The 16,953-nt window shown below is 36.5% G+C and overlaps 1 protein-coding gene and 1 pseudogene across 2 annotated transcripts; both read right to left on the bottom strand.

Annotated features, from left to right (window-relative positions):
• Nucleotides 1–1,046: 1,046 nt before the first annotated feature.
• LOC147318893 (myelin-associated glycoprotein-like) lies at nucleotides 1,047–11,415 on the bottom strand. 2 transcript variants are annotated; one of them, XM_086311067.1, is made up of 10 exons: nucleotides 11,367–11,415; nucleotides 10,797–10,874; nucleotides 10,159–10,500; nucleotides 9,694–10,005; nucleotides 8,844–9,107; nucleotides 7,949–8,212; nucleotides 6,656–6,961; nucleotides 6,228–6,300; nucleotides 5,699–5,792; nucleotides 1,047–5,593 (listed from the first exon to the last, which is right to left on the bottom strand). In XM_086311067.1, the coding sequence occupies exons 1-10, from the start codon at nucleotides 11,374–11,376 to the stop codon at nucleotides 5,162–5,164; spliced, it is 2,175 nt and encodes a 724-aa protein (XP_086167193.1). In that variant the 5' UTR covers nucleotides 11,377–11,415; the 3' UTR covers nucleotides 1,047–5,161. The 2 variants fall into 2 exon arrangements, with proteins under 2 accessions (XP_086167193.1, XP_086167192.1); XM_086311066.1 differs by lacking the exon at nucleotides 8,844–9,107.
• A 3,537-nt stretch (nucleotides 11,416–14,952) lies between these two features.
• On the bottom strand, nucleotides 14,953–16,953 carry LOC147318892 (sialic acid-binding Ig-like lectin 7; annotated as a pseudogene).

The following is a 16,953-nucleotide window of genomic DNA, read 5'->3' as shown; positions in this document are numbered from 1 at the left end:
AAGTGTGAGAGACCTTCCCCTTGGACCTTTGGAACCCTGGATTTCCCCCCCTCACTGTATATATTCTGTACTGGTGTTGTAAATAAAATGTGTTTGGAAACGTCAACCTGCTCTGCGCTTGAGTCCCTGCTATCGACCGTGACACTCTGACTGAATGGGGTCAAATGGGCAATTACATGCAATCTAAAGCAATCATCTTCTGATGATACAACAGTTAACAGTAATAAGTCACTGAAAATCACACGTTACTGTCTAGACTGATGTCAGGGACTGGTGTTTTTGACTGATGCTAGGAGGTTGCTATTTTACTTTTACTCATATGACTGAGCAACTGACTTGCTCTTAAATATGAAGTAGCTTTGTCAAATTATGTGTGTCCAGTGTTGGGCACTTATTTCGGTTGAGCTGATTTAACATACGCTCGCTTGTCTAAAGTTATTTCTGGATGGTGGTGTGTGAGCTGAAACTTCTTGTTCTAATTCTTCCCAGATTATTTTAATTGATTAAATAAAAATATTGATATTTGGTGTCCTTGTATTGATACAATTCAAAATATAATATTCCTTTCCCACACCCCTATTAAGATGACAAATATTGATATATTTTCTAGGATGAATAGCCTATTTTTATTATGTTGCTTTTTACAAGTTAATAACTAATTCAGTTCAGTTGAATATTATTTATATAGCACCAAATCACAATAAAAGTTGCCACATGGTACTTCATATTGTAAGGTATTACCCTACGATAATACAGGGAAAACCACAACAATCAAATTACTCCATTTGAGCAAGGACTTGGTGACAGTGGAAAAGAAAAAAGTTTTTTTTAACAGGAATTAACCTCTATTTAGATTAGCATTTAATATCACTGTGAACTAAAGATACACTGTTGAGAATTATAACATGAGCAAGTTTGTGGCATTGAACTTGCAAACTTCCTGTACAGAGAAGAGATGCATCATCTGTGAACCATGGTATATTTTAAGAATAAAATGTGACAGAATCAGAAGTAGCAAATAAATAAAAGATAAGATAAGATAAGATAAGATAAGATAAGATAACCTTTATTAGTCCCACACGTGGGAAATTTGTTTTGTCACAGCAGGAAGTGGACAGTGCAAAAGTTATGAGGCAAAAATTAGAATACAATAAGAATAAATACAGTACGTACAGAATAGAATAAAATACTATATACAGTAGAATAAAATAAAATAAATATACAATAAGATAAAAATAGAATACAAATACTATATACAACTGAGTAAAAATACAACGATGACAGAAAGGATTATTGCACTTAGTATTATAAATAAATAAATAAAATGTATCTTTAGCCTTTGTTTCTGTCCAGAAGTGCCCGTGAAATTGATGGTTAACTTTTTAAAAATCTAAATCAGTTTTAACCATGCTGATGAATGTGTGCATACAAAGTTCCTGATAGGAATGTTTAACTTTCTATTACTGACAAAATCATGATTAGATCACTAAAATTTAAATTTTACTATTTTTACCATTTCACTCTTTTGAGGTACCTCAAAAGGGTGAGAGGAAGAGGAGAGCAGAAGGGAAGGTCAGAAACATCACTAAACCACAAAAATTTTGTAATAATATCTTTGGTGATGACCCACAAATGGAAACGCTGATGCACAGAGAGATGCTATTATGAAAGCTGGCTAACCACTAAGAGACATCAACCATATATAAATAACAAAAAACCACCAGTGACTTCTCAGAAATCAACCTAATATTGCTGTCAACTCATTAAAAATGAAATGAGTGGATGTTCTGTCTTCCTGTATTCTGCTTTCTGTCTTCAAATTCTAAGGAACATATCCTACCTTTACTGCAAAATTACTAAAGATTAATTTGATGAGGTTACACGATTATGACTTTTTCACATTGTCAAAGTAACCAAATGTATTGCTACAGGAAAATAATACAATAATGCCAATAGTATGAAATGAACATTGCCTGAATTTTTATATGTTATTGTATTTTTTGTGAAACCCATGCAGCTTTTATCTTTTTTCCCCATGTTTTCTCTCTCCTGTTTTCTCCCTCCCTCTCTTAGTCATTCCAAATTGACACTTGTTGTCTGTGTTTTTACATTGCATTAACTGTTTAAAAGCATTATCAGCAACAGAACTAAAGACAAAAGTGGGTCTTTATTACCAGTCATCAAACTCAGCAGATGAGCGGCCGCCATGAAGACAGCAGTCACTTTACAGCATCCGATAAGTCATCTTTGAAACACAGCAGCTGTAACATTGTATTTATAATACAGGTCATGATACACTGTGACACAAAATCAGTTACTGAGGAAGTGTATAGCACTACAGTTGATTTTTCTACACTAGAATCCTCAAGTTCTTCCAGGTTGAACAAAGCACAAAACTTAGCTTTACATTTGTAATACAGCTTTAGATCTTCAGAAAGGAAGTTCAATCTTTAAATCTTACAAGAACCGTACCTGGCTAGATAGATGCTGCTTCACTGTGTTTGTGATGTCCCAGTCTGTTTCTTTTCTCAAGTCACTTTAGATGACTTGAGAAATCTAAAGTGACTTGAGAAAAGACAAGCTTAGATGCTCTGCCACTTTCTCTGCTATTCAGCCTCAAACAGGAAACTGTTTCCTGTTTGAGGCTGACTAAGGCAGTCAGTCTGAACATGAGAAACACTGAAAGATTGAAAGAATGGCTGTCTTTGTTTCACTAAATTTCTAGTTTGCTACACTTTTTAATGCAATAAGGAGGAATGTAGGGACTTAAAATCAGGTTAGATCAGGTGATGAACAAAGATTATTATCAGCCAATGCAATGCACCCAGAACATTTACTCAGTGAAATGATGTCATACAGCTTAGAGGACAAAGGTACAAAAACCAAAATTTATTCGATATCTACCAGTCAATCCTCCCCATGTCTAGTGTGTAATAGCAAGTGAATGCGTTCTATGAATATGAAAGAGCAAATCCATGAGTGAACTCGAAAGCACCAATGGATTATGCAGAAAAAGTAGAATTGGGCTGAAAGATCTATCACTTTATTACCTATTCAGGTTGTAAATCATGTTTAAAAAAAGTAACTAAGTAACTAAGTAATTCATTACTTTTGAAAATAAGTAATCAGTAAAATAACGGGATTACCTTTTGGGGAAAGTAATCAGTAATTACTTACTGATTACTTTTTTCAAGTAACTTGTCCAACACTGGTGCTTAACTTCCAAAAAATGTTTGACAAAATAATATATTGAAAAAACCAAACAAAAAACAGAATCACTTGTATTTATGTTTAAGTATCATTCATTATATTTATAGCCCACAACAAGATAGAAAATTAAATTAAGCACAACTGACTGTGACTGCATATCATGATACTATAAATATATTAATATCACCTCTATATAGACATAGTTTGTGACTGGGTACACAATACAACAACTAATTATCAGAACAGTTAACAACACTTTTCCTGCAATTGCATGTTAATAAAACAAACAAACAAAACAGCTAAACAATAAGATTCAGATGTATGTTGTGATGTTGTGATGAAAGCGGCCTCATACGGCGTGCGATGCGCGGTGAGGGATGCCAAATGCCGATATCGGGAGCGAGTGGAGTCTCACTTCAGCCGGGGCGACACATGGAGCATTTGGCACGTACTACGCACAATCATGGATTACAAAGCCAGGGACACTGCGCCGTGGACAAGAAACAGGCTAACTATGTGTGAATGCTTTTTTTTTTATTACAGCTCAGCGTTCAACACAATATTGCCCGGTAGATTGTTCACAAAGCTGAGGGATCTGGGACTCAACAGCCGTCTGTGTGCATGGGTGTTGGACTTCCTCAATGGCAGAACTCAGGTGGTGAGGGTGGGTAGGTGCATCTCCTACAGCCTCACCATCAGCACAGGAGCGCCACAGGGATGTGTCCTCTCGCAACTGCTCTACTCCCTCTACACTTCAGACTGTGTGGCCAATACCATTGTGAAGTTTGCTGACGACACAGTGGTGTTGGGCACCATCTCCAACAACGATGAGGCGGCCTACATGGATGAAATGAAGAATCTGGCATCGTGGTGCTAGAACAACCACCTCAAGCTGAACGTCGGCAAGACCAAGGAGCTGGTGGTGGACTTCAGAAGGAGTCAGCACAGAGACCACAAGCCCATTATCATTAATGGAGCTCTAGTGGAGAGGGTGCAGTTCTTCAAGTACCTTAGTGTCCACATCTCCTCAGACCTGGCATGGTCTGCCCACATTCAGGTCCAGACCAAAAGGCTAGGCAGCACCTGTACCACATACGACAACTGAGGAAGTTCAGGGTCTCTCCAGTGATCCTCAGGATTTTCTATACAGGCACTGTATAGAAAATCCTCACACAGGTTCTGTGTGAGAAGAGCATCCTCACACAGAACATCACATCCTGGTATAGAAACAGCTGTGTCAAGGCTAAAAAAGCACTTCAGAGAGTATCCGTACGGCAGAACACTGCTGCAGGACTGCTCTCCCTTCCCTACAGGACATTTACATCAGGAGATGCTGGACTAGAATAACTCAGATTTTGAAGGACCCATTCCCATCCCAGCAACAAACTCTTCCAGCTTCTGAAATCAGGCAGAAGGTTCCGAACAAAAACAGAGAGGCTCAAGAGGAGTTTTTATCCTCAGGCCATTTGTGTGCTGAATCATGTCCAGAGCTTCTCCTAGCTTCTCTAACAGGTCTCCTTGGACCAGTTGTAGCCACCTGGTAGCTACCAAGTTTAAGAAAATATCAGGCAGTGTCTGAGATACTGTGCCAGAGAAGCCTGAATGAAGGGATTGTAATTGTATTGCTCAATGGCTACATAGTGACTACATGTGTCAAGGACACACCCAGAGAACAGACCAGCTATTTATTTGTTTTGTAGCAAGCTCAACAATGCAAAAGGTTGCAATATGTTATGAAAAGTATTTGTCTGATTTCTTATTTCCTTCCATATTTGTCACATTAAAATGTTTCAGATAATCAAAATTTTTTAATAGATTTGGACTTTTTTTTTCTAAAGTGAATTTTGAATTTACTTGAGTTATTTTTTCCAAATATTAAGATTAGTTTAATTTTGCACAAAGCAAGACATCAGGAAATATGGGGTAAATATTTTTTCACAGCACTATTTATCTATTTTTGCATAGCGCTTTGTTCTTTAAATTTGACTTGCGCATATTCACACCCCACTTCCTTCCTCATATTTCTAGGCTCCACTTGAGCATACAGGCCTCCCATTTCTACTGCATTGCTCACAGACTTTCTGTTAACTCCCCTCACCGTGCACTTCTCCTCTTCCAAATAAGATCTGGCAGATGGATTCATGTCCAAAGACTTTTCACCCTTCTTTTTCTTGCTTTTCATTTTCCAGTTCACATCAGAGTAAATCAGTTCGCACTCGTCCTCTTTCTTGTCTGATTTTTTGCGTCCTCCTTCTGCATGGTTTGGCCCAGAGTTTGGAAAGTTAGTGCCGCTTGGTCCAGCGATGTTTGCAGGGTGAAAATTTTCTGCCCCTCTCAGCCCATCAGCGTTTGCATAAATGCACTCTTCTGCTGTGTTTGGTTCCTACAATTACATAGAAAATATCAGTGGTAAAGATAATCTACTTCTTGCTGTATAGTTACAAAAGCATCAGCATTGGTCAACACTGTTAAAAGGAACTTTAAGCACCTCATTTCCTTCTTCAGTTAGAGGCTGACTTGTTGCAACTGTGTTGTTTTCGTCTGTTAAGTGACCTTTATTTTTACAGGGACTCTTCTGAGCCCTAAAAAATGAAGTAGAATATCAAGCATATATGCATACAATTCATACATCGTAGTTTTGCCACTATTTACATTTTAGTTCACAGCATGAATAGATTAATTGTCTGCTAGCAAGCAATAATGCAGTTGTACATGCATTACTGAATGTTAACAGACAATGTAAACAGACGTCTTGAAAATGAATACATGCAAATATTAACCACCAGTAGCATGTCAAATGGACTGTCGATGAACAGATTTGATTGATATTACATTTAATCAATAGTGTTACCAATGTTGAGTATTAAATCAGCTGCAAAAGTGTTTTTTTAACAAACGAAGACCCAAATAAACAAAGTACTTATCAGCATTTAGTCAAATAGAATCAGGACAAATAGAGTTTACTGTTACAGTAAAGTGTGAAGGTTTTCTGAAAAAGTCTCATGTTGTTTACTTACCTGATAAAAAACACACATAGTAACAGTGCTAACAGTAGCACTCCAAGAGTGGATATTATCGCTGGATACAGAACTGAATTTAAAAAAAGAAAAAGAAAAAGACCTGTATATTAATCGTGTTATCTTTAAAAAATAAGGTTTGTTTGAACTCACAACATACATTTTATGAAACTCCTAGTGTGTCTATTATAACTGGACTGAAGTAACCGATTCATTCTTTATATGGATTAGAGGGTATCTAAAACTTCTTGCAAAGAAATTGATTGCAAGTGAATCCCAGAGGAGCATAGATGTAGTCCTAACATTATCTGTTAGTGGGCTCTGTAGAGTACACTGTATCACTGGCTAAGGTTTTAAACATCCTTGGTCTCCACTTTAGTACACATACAACTTAAGCAATAATATTTACAAGTGTACAAAAGACATACGTTGATGTTCTGTGGAAACTTGTTGGCTGCTGACACAAAATTGTTGACTGGCCGAGCCCAGAGAGTTGACGGTGCGACAAATCAAGGTGAGATGATTCTTCTTATGAGGCTGATTCAGAGTGAAGAAGCTCCTCAGAATTGTCCTGTTCAGAGTCTCATTGAATATTTCGCATTTAGAGTGATTGACAGTTAGTCCATTCAAATACCACTGTATATTGGGGGACGGGTTTCCCAGAGTCTCACAGGAACAGTTGAGCTGACTTTCTGTTGAGGTGCAGTGTGACGAGAACAGGATCTGTGGAGGGTCTATCATTGAAGAGAGAGAGAGCAGTTGGTCACAATCATGTTGAATACATTTTACAGAAATTACCAAAAACAAGCACTGATCATAGTTATCAATATGAAGCGAAATCCTTTTTGAACATAGGATGCTTTAAATTTTACTGACTTTGACATAATTTTCAGACTTGAGCTAAACAGACTGTTAACTTTAAATCTTTGATTCATAAAATGTGTTTGTTCCCCATCAGTTTTCACAGTTATCTTTAGCGCTGCATCACAAATACTTTCTTACTGCTCAGCTGACATTACTGCAGAATGTCAGAGTGACATTGCTGCTTGTTGGTATCAGATCTGCTATGGTCTTTGGTTTCACACACACAGTTTTGAGTTTATGGACTTTAAATTCTTATATATTGTTAACATCATCTGTTTGGCTAGTAGTTACTTTATCACGTCTTCATCTTCATGTATTTAGTTCTCTTAGTTACAGTTTCTATTTGTATTAGAGTTTTTTATTTCGCTCAGTATTTCTGTTTTCCTTCTCTGTATTTCCTTTCTTCAGTTTTGCGTCTGATTTTCCCTTTTTGTATTTTATATGGTTCCTAACTTTATCTTAGTAATTGTGTAGTGCTCTTAAGTTTACTTGTCTCTTCTTCATTAACTGTCTTGAATCTTTGTGGGAGCATCTTGTGACCCTCCTGTGTTTCATTAACTGATTACCCTTTGTGCATATAATGCTTTCTCCTTTGCTGCAGTCTGGTCCTGTCTGGTCCAGATGTGCTTGTGCCAGTTTTTAAGATTACCCGTTTTTCCTCATTTGCTGGATTCTTGGCATTGTACTCTGTTTACATTGTCTCCTGCTCTGGCTAAACAAAGGTCATTTTTGTCATTGAATTAGTCTGCCTCTTTCTCTTTTCTTTTTTGTTGTTGAATCGTAATATCATACAAATGTACATGCAAATTAGATGTGGATAGAGAACATGTTAAAGAGATGTAAAATGTGATATTTACATTGAACTTCAATTTGAATGCTGCCTGAACCTCCAACTCCAATCTCATTTCCAGCTTTGCAAAACAATATCCGCCTGTCTTTGGAGACTCTAATAGATAAACTCATTCCTGTCCCAATAAAAGTCTCCTGGTTTCCATCTGCACTGTACCAGGTGTAGTTTTCTACTGCTGGGTTGGCATTACTGCTGCAGGTTAGAGTCACGTTGCTGTTCTCTGGTACTGGACCAGAAGGACTGACTGAAACAGTAACGTTTTTAGGTGAATCTGAAAAAATGAGCACAGAAACATGCAGACTGAAATGTTAGGACAGTTTTATTTACAGAATAAGTGTAAATATTTGTAATACAGTAGTGCTTCAAATGTTTTTTTTAAATAATATTAAATACTCTTGAATGCATAACACAAAATTGTATCTTTAAATATTAGCAGAGAGCAAACCACACCAATATAAAGGTTTCATCTTAAGCAGAAACTGAAGAGTAAAAATGACAAGCTGTTTTCCTTGGCTTTTCTTTCTGAAGACTCTGTTCATGTCAAATGAAATCACCTTTTCTTCTGTATTTAACTTTAACTGTCTTTAATCTTTAACTGATTTATTGTTGAAAGATTTAGAGCTATCTGAAGAAAGTTTGAATTTTTTTTTGTTCTTCTTACTATGTGCCTAATAATGTGGCTGTCAGGAATCCCTAATTTTAATAACCAATACTTAAATTAAATTAACTACTTGTAATGTGATTATTGTCAGTCTCATTATTTAACTCCACCCCAAAGATCAGTTAATGCTTTAGTTTCATTACAATAATTCATGTATTGTACATCCTTCAATCCCATTAATAGAATTCTAGTTGTGATATGTAAAGAGTAAATATGGAAAATTAATTAAATTAATACATACATTGAACATTTATTTGTAGGTTGCTTGATCGTTTAAATCCAAGTGCATTTGTAGCCTTGCAGAAAAATGTACTTTTTACTTTTGAAACGGTAACATTAAAAGAGCTTCCAGTCCCAATAAAAGTCTCCTGGTCTCCATCAGGTCTGTACCAGGTGTAGTTTTCTACTGCTGGGTTGGCATTACTGCTGCAGGTCAGAGTCACCTTTTGGTTTTCTAATATTGGAGCAGAAGGACTGACGGAAATTTGTACATCTTTGGGTGAATCTAAAAATGAGTATTATGATAATGTGTTAAATGTAATATTACGTAAATCAAACATCAAAGGTCATTTTGCACTTTAGCTGAACTATTAATAGAACTTCTTATTACAGACCACAAAGCCAAATGTCTAAAATAAAACTGCAATTCTACTTTCTTGTTTGAGCTTTAGAGTGAATCTGAAAGTTCCGACAAGCTCATGTGTTAAATTAGAAACACTATAATGTTATAATAGGATGTAAATGAAAAGCTGCTGTTTAAATAAAAAACCACTGTGGAACATGACTCACTAAACGTGGTTTTGTGTTGTTAGTTTTGAAGACATCCTAAAGTAAAATACAAAGCTAACAAAAGAAAAACGTACATCGTTAAGACGATCACACATCAGTGTAAAGTCTGCATGTATGAAATTAAAGTATGAAATTAAATTCAAACTTTTAAAGTCTTCATTATATTTTATAAAACCCAAAGACGTTGTTATGGCATACTCATAACATCACTGTAATTGACTGACCATTTTATGTCTAATTTAAACCAAGTCAAGAAAGTATATTATTGTAATTTCAGTTTAGAAGAGAAAAAATAAACTCACATGAAATATCAGGAGTTAAACTTGTTTCAGCAGTGACATCAGGGATACCATCTTGTTTCTGGTAGACAGCAGTGCAGGAGATTTTATTTCCATGATGGAGGTGAGAAGCATTGAAATTCATAACAGAGGTCCTGACTTTAGTTTTGTCCTGATTCTCCTGCAGTGTCTCCTGACTCTGACCCAGGTTAGGGCTCCATGTCAGAGCTGGAGGATGAGACCAACATGGAGCTGGAGCAGAGCACGTCAGACTCACTGAGGCTCCCTCCTTCACCTTCAGTGTGGATGGAGTCAGAGTCGGTGAGGGAGGAGCAGCTGGTGGGAAGACATTCTGGTCACTCAATGAGCAGCAGTTTCAGTTTTTATATGCTGAGTAAAATCCAGTGAATTCAGAGCAAGCTCAAAGCAGTTCCACAAGTGTAATTTGTTCATGAATTGTCAGTAAATGGATGAAAAAAAAAATCTTACCTATGAGTGAAATATCTACACCAGCTTGGGTAAAAGTGAATTTCAGTGGATTATTACACTGCAGTCTGAAATAGTATTTAGCACTTTGAAGAAGACTTGCATTATTGAAAGTTGTGGTGCAGTCTTTCTTTGTTAAGTCTCCTGTCATTTCTTTAGTTGGCTTTAGTTTTGCATTTTCACTGTCAAATAAAGTTGAATCACTCCAATATGCTTTACATGAATCATCTAAGTTAGTTTCAAATCTCGTCTCTACATCGAAGGAGCAGGGGATGGTCACACAGGATCCTCTCAAAACATTTATCTTCTGTGGTATATTGACGCTGAACGTTCCGCACAGCGCACCTGAAACACAACACGATAAAAAACAACAACAATAACAACAAAAACCCAAACAGTTTCATCTCTTCCTTCATATTTATCGTGTTACAACGACTCAGTATTGAATTCAGATGCTAATACAAAACACTTTTACTGTTAAATATCTCATCAATAAAAAGCCTTGGTACTTTACTGCACATTCATCTTGAATAGTGATGTCAGATAATTTAAGTAAATGATTTAAATTAACAATAGTGTATTATTATTATCAACTTTAATCATGTTTTCAGCAAAGAAGATTTTGAGTTTCTTTCACTCACCCTGCAGCAGAGAACTAACGAGAAGAAAAGTCAGAGTTCCAGCCATCTTTGTTGCAAGAGAGTGAAGTTTAAGGGAATCTGAAGTTTACACAGGAAACAGTTGACATGATTATTTGTTAACCAAGGAAAAGCTGTTAAGATGTCATGTAAGGTCCAAATTACTACTGCTAGTTATTGTCACTTTGAAAAATATAGATACATAAATGTTCAGCCTTGAAAGAATTAGAGTATATACATACAGTGTTGATTTCACAAAATTTAAACATTAAATGATGAAAGAGAAGAAAGAGGAAGGTGTAAGTCTAAAGCAGTTATACAATTTATTAAAAATATTCTTCAACAATTAAACACAATTTATGTTTCTGATTTCTGAAAAATTCTACTAAAGACCGTGAATTCATGTCTTAATAGTCTCATAAAGTTTTGAATTTTCTTTGGATTCATTTTTCTACAAACGTCAAAAATATGACAATTCATCTAAATATCTGTGAATCAAAGAACTACAGAAAATCACATCATATTTTCATAAAACCTTGATATTCGTATCATAGTGAAAATGTGATAGCTTACAATATTTCATGATGTTTGTCGAGCAGTCAGTTCTTTGGATGTGAGGTTTTTAAGGAAGTGTTCAAAAAAGATGTAAAATGAGGAACTAACACAAAAGACACAGTGAGTGTGAACATGACCAGAAGTGACTGTCACCTTTTTTCTTTCCACGATCTCTGCAACATAGAAACTGCTGTAAACATTTGCAATCACTCCACATTAATAACTTGTATTTGGGTTAGTAAAGTGAGTAACTCTCGTCTGAGTTATTCACTTTACTGCTTGTAACTCATCATGTACAATGTTGGTCAGTGTGCTGTGTTAACCGGGTAGCATTAATGCTGTTTACAGCTGTTTTATTTGTGTAAACGACTCTGGTGACTTCTCCCACTGTTAGTTTATATGTTTAGAGCCTGAAAATGATTGAAACGATGTATGAGATGATGAGAGGATGATACAACTCATAAAAGCGTTTATTCCTCTCTATTAATGTGAATCAAATAACATGCACTAAGCTGCTAAGAGGTCATTACATCATCTGTATGGTGATGATGGAGATGATGCTGTGTCTGTGATAAAGGTGATAAAGGTGAACTTCAACACTGCCTGAGACAGGCTGAGCTGCTTCTGTTGAGTTTGTGTCTATGAAATACAACATCAGTGATTATATTAATAAATGGATGAAAGAGCTGAGCAGATCACTCTCTGAGCATTACAGCTTTCAGTGACCCAGTCGGGTATGACAGTCTGTCTCCATCAGGACATCTGACATCCAGGCTTCCTGCTACACCCAATTTTAATGACAGACAATGTAATCATCTAAATGTCATTATCACAGCAAAAATCAAACTATTGTCATGATTTATGGATTCTGTTTTCTCACACCTGCTCTTCTCTCACATGTTATCAGCAGAAGGCTCTCAGCAGAAGAGAAAACCCACCAATCAATTCAGGACACCTGCAGCAACTGTGGCTGCTCCAAAAGGATTCACACACAGACCACATTACTCAAGAGGATTAGACAAAGAAGATGGTAAAATGACTGATTTTTATCCGGCACTTTTGCACTCTGAGCACTCCAAGAGCTTTATACAGGTGGCCTCATTCACCCATTCATACAAAGAGATTTTTATATACTTTTTTTGCACAAGTGCTTTCTATCTTATATTCACATCCTGATGAATGTATCGGAGAGCACCTCAGGGTTAGGATCTTGCCCAAGTCTACATGCAGCCTGGAGCAGCCAGTCTGCAACCACAAACTTCCGATTAATAGACGACCTATGCTACCTCCTGAACTACAGCCACAGATGGAGAAATTACAACTTTTGATTCACTCTGGAGATCATCACCTGCAGTGATAACTACAGACTGATGCTGTGATGCAGGATGACCATGGCAGGACTGTTTCAGTCTGAAACAGCTGCAATAGCACTTCTTCATCTATTTTCTTTTTATGCTTGCAGCCTAGTAGTTTGCTTGTATTTTGATTACTTCATCTTCAGTTATTCAGCTCTGTTTTCCTGTGTCATCTTTTTTGGGCTTTAACAAGTGCTTTAAAGTCAAGTTCAGTATCTGAGGTGGAAATGAAAAGGGCGATGGACAGGTGATCGTCACCGAGGGAGGATCTGTATCTGTATCAACACTGAGAACGTTTATTTACAAATGAAGATTGATCCTAACCAAGATCTTCACTTTTAGCATCTGAATAAGGATGAAGCTGAATGAAACTGCAACTTTCTCATGAAAGTATTCATCAGGTTGTCAATTCATGTGCAAGTAGACTTTGGTTAGGTACATATTTCCCTCGCTACGCTTCATCAGTCAAGGTTTTGTCTTTATCTGTGGATGTAGTCTCATAGTGGAGATTCAATCTGTAAGATCCAGCAATTAATTTTTGTTCTCTGTCGGGACATGAGCCTGAGGCCTCCACGCCGAGCACCGTTTATGCAGTCTATGTGACTGCTGCTGTACTGTCAAAGAGACATCATGGGATTTCTTCTAAGGCTACATTTGCAGGGGCTAACAGAGGATGTGGACTTTCTTTAAAAATTATGAAATTGCAGCTTCCACATTTTATGGCCACAAGACGTAACTGATCTTTTTTTTCAGATATTATCACTCTGTTGCTCACTCTGTTGAAACTTCATATTTGAAAATATGAGACCTCATATTTTCACCAGTTGTCCGTACTTCAGGAAGCAGAGGGTAGGTTTTGGCAGAAAGGATTTTACTCCACACTGTGGAAGGAGAGTCAGTCTTACAGCTGTCAGGGGAGGAGGTGGAGGAGGGGCCGATATCAGAGCAGGAAGTTGAAACCTTAGTTGCAAAAGAGACAGTGTGACAGCAACTAGTGTCCATATTAAAAACTGTTTAATGCATTCTGACGATTTCAGGCATTACAATATCTAGAAGGGGAAATAAGAACTTTTTCAGTAGAATTCACACACAAACACACACCAGCTAAAAGTTGTATTTCCTCTTTTATTCTGTCGATATATATATATACATCTACTAAACATACTACTATGCATGGTTACCCATGGAAAACATTTAACATGGTATAAAATAAAAACTGTTGAGCTGTTCAATTTATTCATTTGCTGTGGTAATATTGGTGGTACAAGGTTCAGTTGTGCATGAATGGCATTCGGGTGACAGGACATCTTACTCTAAACATTTAGTGCAATAAACTTGGTTGAGGAGGAACTAATCAAACATTCATGTGTGAGAAACATAAATACTGATAACAGGGCAAATTTACAGGAAACTAATATGTGGCTGGTCTGACAAGGCATCCTAACTATTCAAGATCTTTCTCGTAAACGTAGAAAAGAGCAGCCGTGTAGATCACTAATGTCTCTATTTTCTAAACAGTGCTGTTAAAAGCTTATGTGACCTACTGATAATCATGTCCCTGCCCCAGCTTTTTCACATCGAATGCAAAATGAACATATATAAAAAAAATTAAAAAAAACCCCAAAGAAAAACACTATAACCTGTTAAGTTTAATATAAATTTACATTATCAACAAACAGGATTATAGTCAGTATCAAAGCTTTAGGAAGCATTTTCTGCTGGATTTGCTCAATCCCACTAAACTGAGCAACTCCAGCACCCTTTAAAAAACTGATGAATAAGCGCTCAGTGGCTATTAAATGCATTTAATAAAGAGAAGTGTGACTGAGAATTATTTCTCTGGAAACACAAAATAAAACAAAATTAGATATATTCTGAAGGATCAGTGAAGGTCACTTTGGATTTGTGTTAATGGCATCATACTCTGAAGAGCCGACATTTCTACGATTCAGTGACATGTAAGTTCTGTCCTCTTCTTGTGGCTTCACATTCTTTTGTACTTTGCTAGAAGAATACAAAACATTTATTGAAAAATATTTTATGGAAACATCCGCGGGACTTTTAGTTTTAATCAACAACCAGTTTTAAAACATACCAAAGGAAAGCTGCACAGATCACGGTGACACTGAAAAGCACACCAGCAAGGACCCAAGGAAGGACTCCACTGTAAAATCCACACTGTGTTTCACAATCTGCAATGAATAATGATACCATGCATATATTATAGCTGCTCAAGTTATGCTTAAACCTTAAAATATTTTAATTGTGTGATACATACACTGAACATCAAGGTGAGTCAGGTTAGAACGTCCAACCCCGATCTCATTTTCAGCTTTGCAGAAAAATCTTCTTTTGTCTCTGGACACTTTAATATTTAAGCTGATTCCTGTCCTAATAAAAGTCTCCTGGTCTCCATCAGCTCTGTACCAGGTGTAGTTTTCTACTGCTGGGTTGGCATTACTGCTGCACGTCAGAGTCATATTGCTGTTCTGGACAAGAGGGACTGACTGAAATTTGTACATCTTTGGGTGAATCTAAAAATCAGTACAATGATAATTTGTTAAATGTAATATGTAGGTTTTATGTAAATCACACATCACAGCTCCTTTTGCATTTTAACGGAACTATTAATAGATCATCCTATTACAGACCAGAAAGCCAAATGTCAAAAGTAAAACGTTTCTGCAATTCTACTTTCTTGTTCGACCTTTAGAGTGAATCTGAAAGCTCTGACAAGCTCATGAGTTAATTTAGAAATATGATAATGTGAGAAAATGTTATCATAGGATGTAAATGAAAAACTGCTGTTTAAAATAAAAACAACTGTCCAACATGACTCACTAAATGTAGTTTTGTTTTACTGTCAGTTTTGAAGACATCCTAAAGCTAAAAAGCAGAGCTAACAAAAAAATACATAAATCATTAAATAATCATTAAATTCAAACTTTAAAAGCTTTGATTATATTTTATAAAACTCAGACATTGTTATGGCATACTGATAAAATAACTGTAATTGACTAATCATTTTGTGTAATTTAATCCAAGTCAAGAAAAGTAAATCATTACGATTTCAGTTTAGAAGAGAAAAAATAAACTCACATGAAATATCAGGAGTTAAACTTGCTTCAGCAGTGACATCAGGGCTACCATCTTGTTTCTGGTAGACAGCAGTGCAGGAGATTTTATTTCCATGATGGAGGTGAGAAGCATTGAAACTCATAACAGAGGTCCTGACTTTAGTTTTGTCCTGATTCTCCTGCAGTGTCTCCTGACTCTGGCCCAGATTAGGGCTCCATGTCAGAGCTGGAGGATGAGACCAACATGGAGCTGGAGCAGAGCACGTCAGACTCACTGAGGCCCCCTCCTCCACCTCCAGTGTGGATGGAGTCAGAGTCGGTGAGGGAGGAGCAGCTGGTGGGAAGACATTCTGGTCAGTCAATGAGCAGCAGTTTCAGTTTTTATATGCTGAGTAAAATCCAGTGAATTCAGAGCAAGCTCAAAGCAGTTTCACAAGTGTAATTTGTTCATGAATTGTCAGTAAATGGATAAAAAAAATATCTTACCTATGAGTGAAATATCTACACCAGCTTGGGTAAAAGTGAATTTCATTGGATTATCACACTCCAGTCTGAAATAGTATTTAGCACTTTGAAGAAGACTTGCATTATTGAAAGTTGTGGTGCAGTCTTTCTTTGTTAAGTCTCCTGTCATTTCTTTAGTTGGCTTTAGTTTTGCATTTTCACTGATAAATGAAGATGAATCACTCCAATATGCTTTACGTGAATCATCTAAGTTAGTTTCAAATCTCTCTACATTAAAGGAGCAGGGGATGGTCACACAGGATCCTCTCAAAACATTTATATTCTCTGGCATATTGACGTTGAACATTCCACACAGTGCACCTGAAACACAACACAATAATAAAAAAACAACAATAACAACAAAAACCCAAACAGTTTTATCTCTTCCTTCATATTTATCATGTTACAGCGACTCAGTATTAAATTCAGATGCTAATACAAAACACTTTTACTGTTAAATATCTCATCAATAAAAAGCCTTGGTACTTTACTGCACATTCATCTTGAATACTGATGTCAGATAATTTGATATGGAAATAATTCAAATTAACAACAGTGTATTATTATTATCATCAACTTAAATCATCTTTATGTAATGCACATGTCAAGTTTCTTTCACTCACCCTGCAGCAGAGAACAAACGAGAAGAAAAGTCAGAGTTCCAGCCAT

Source organism: Aulonocara sp. 'chitande type north' Nkhata Bay, linkage group LG11 (genome assembly GCF_057382095.1).
Source record: "Aulonocara sp. 'chitande type north' Nkhata Bay isolate Kocher_YH1m ecotype deep benthic linkage group LG11, A_spYH_male_GT1.1, whole genome shotgun sequence".
In the NCBI taxonomy this organism is placed as follows: Eukaryota; Metazoa; Chordata; class Actinopteri; order Cichliformes; family Cichlidae; genus Aulonocara; species Aulonocara sp. 'chitande type north' Nkhata Bay.
This window is presented reverse-complemented; position numbering and strand designations above follow the sequence as displayed.

Coding starts and splice junctions, on each gene's coding strand:
- LOC147318893 (XM_086311067.1), bottom strand. Junction 10,501..10,796: donor CGTTAGTTCTCTGCTGCAGG/GTGAGTGAAAGA, acceptor GTTGTGTTTCAG/GTGCGCTGTGCGGAACGTTC. Junction 10,006..10,158: donor TGTAGATATTTCACTCATAG/GTAAGATTTTTT, acceptor TCTTCCCACCAG/CTGCTCCTCCCTCACCGACT.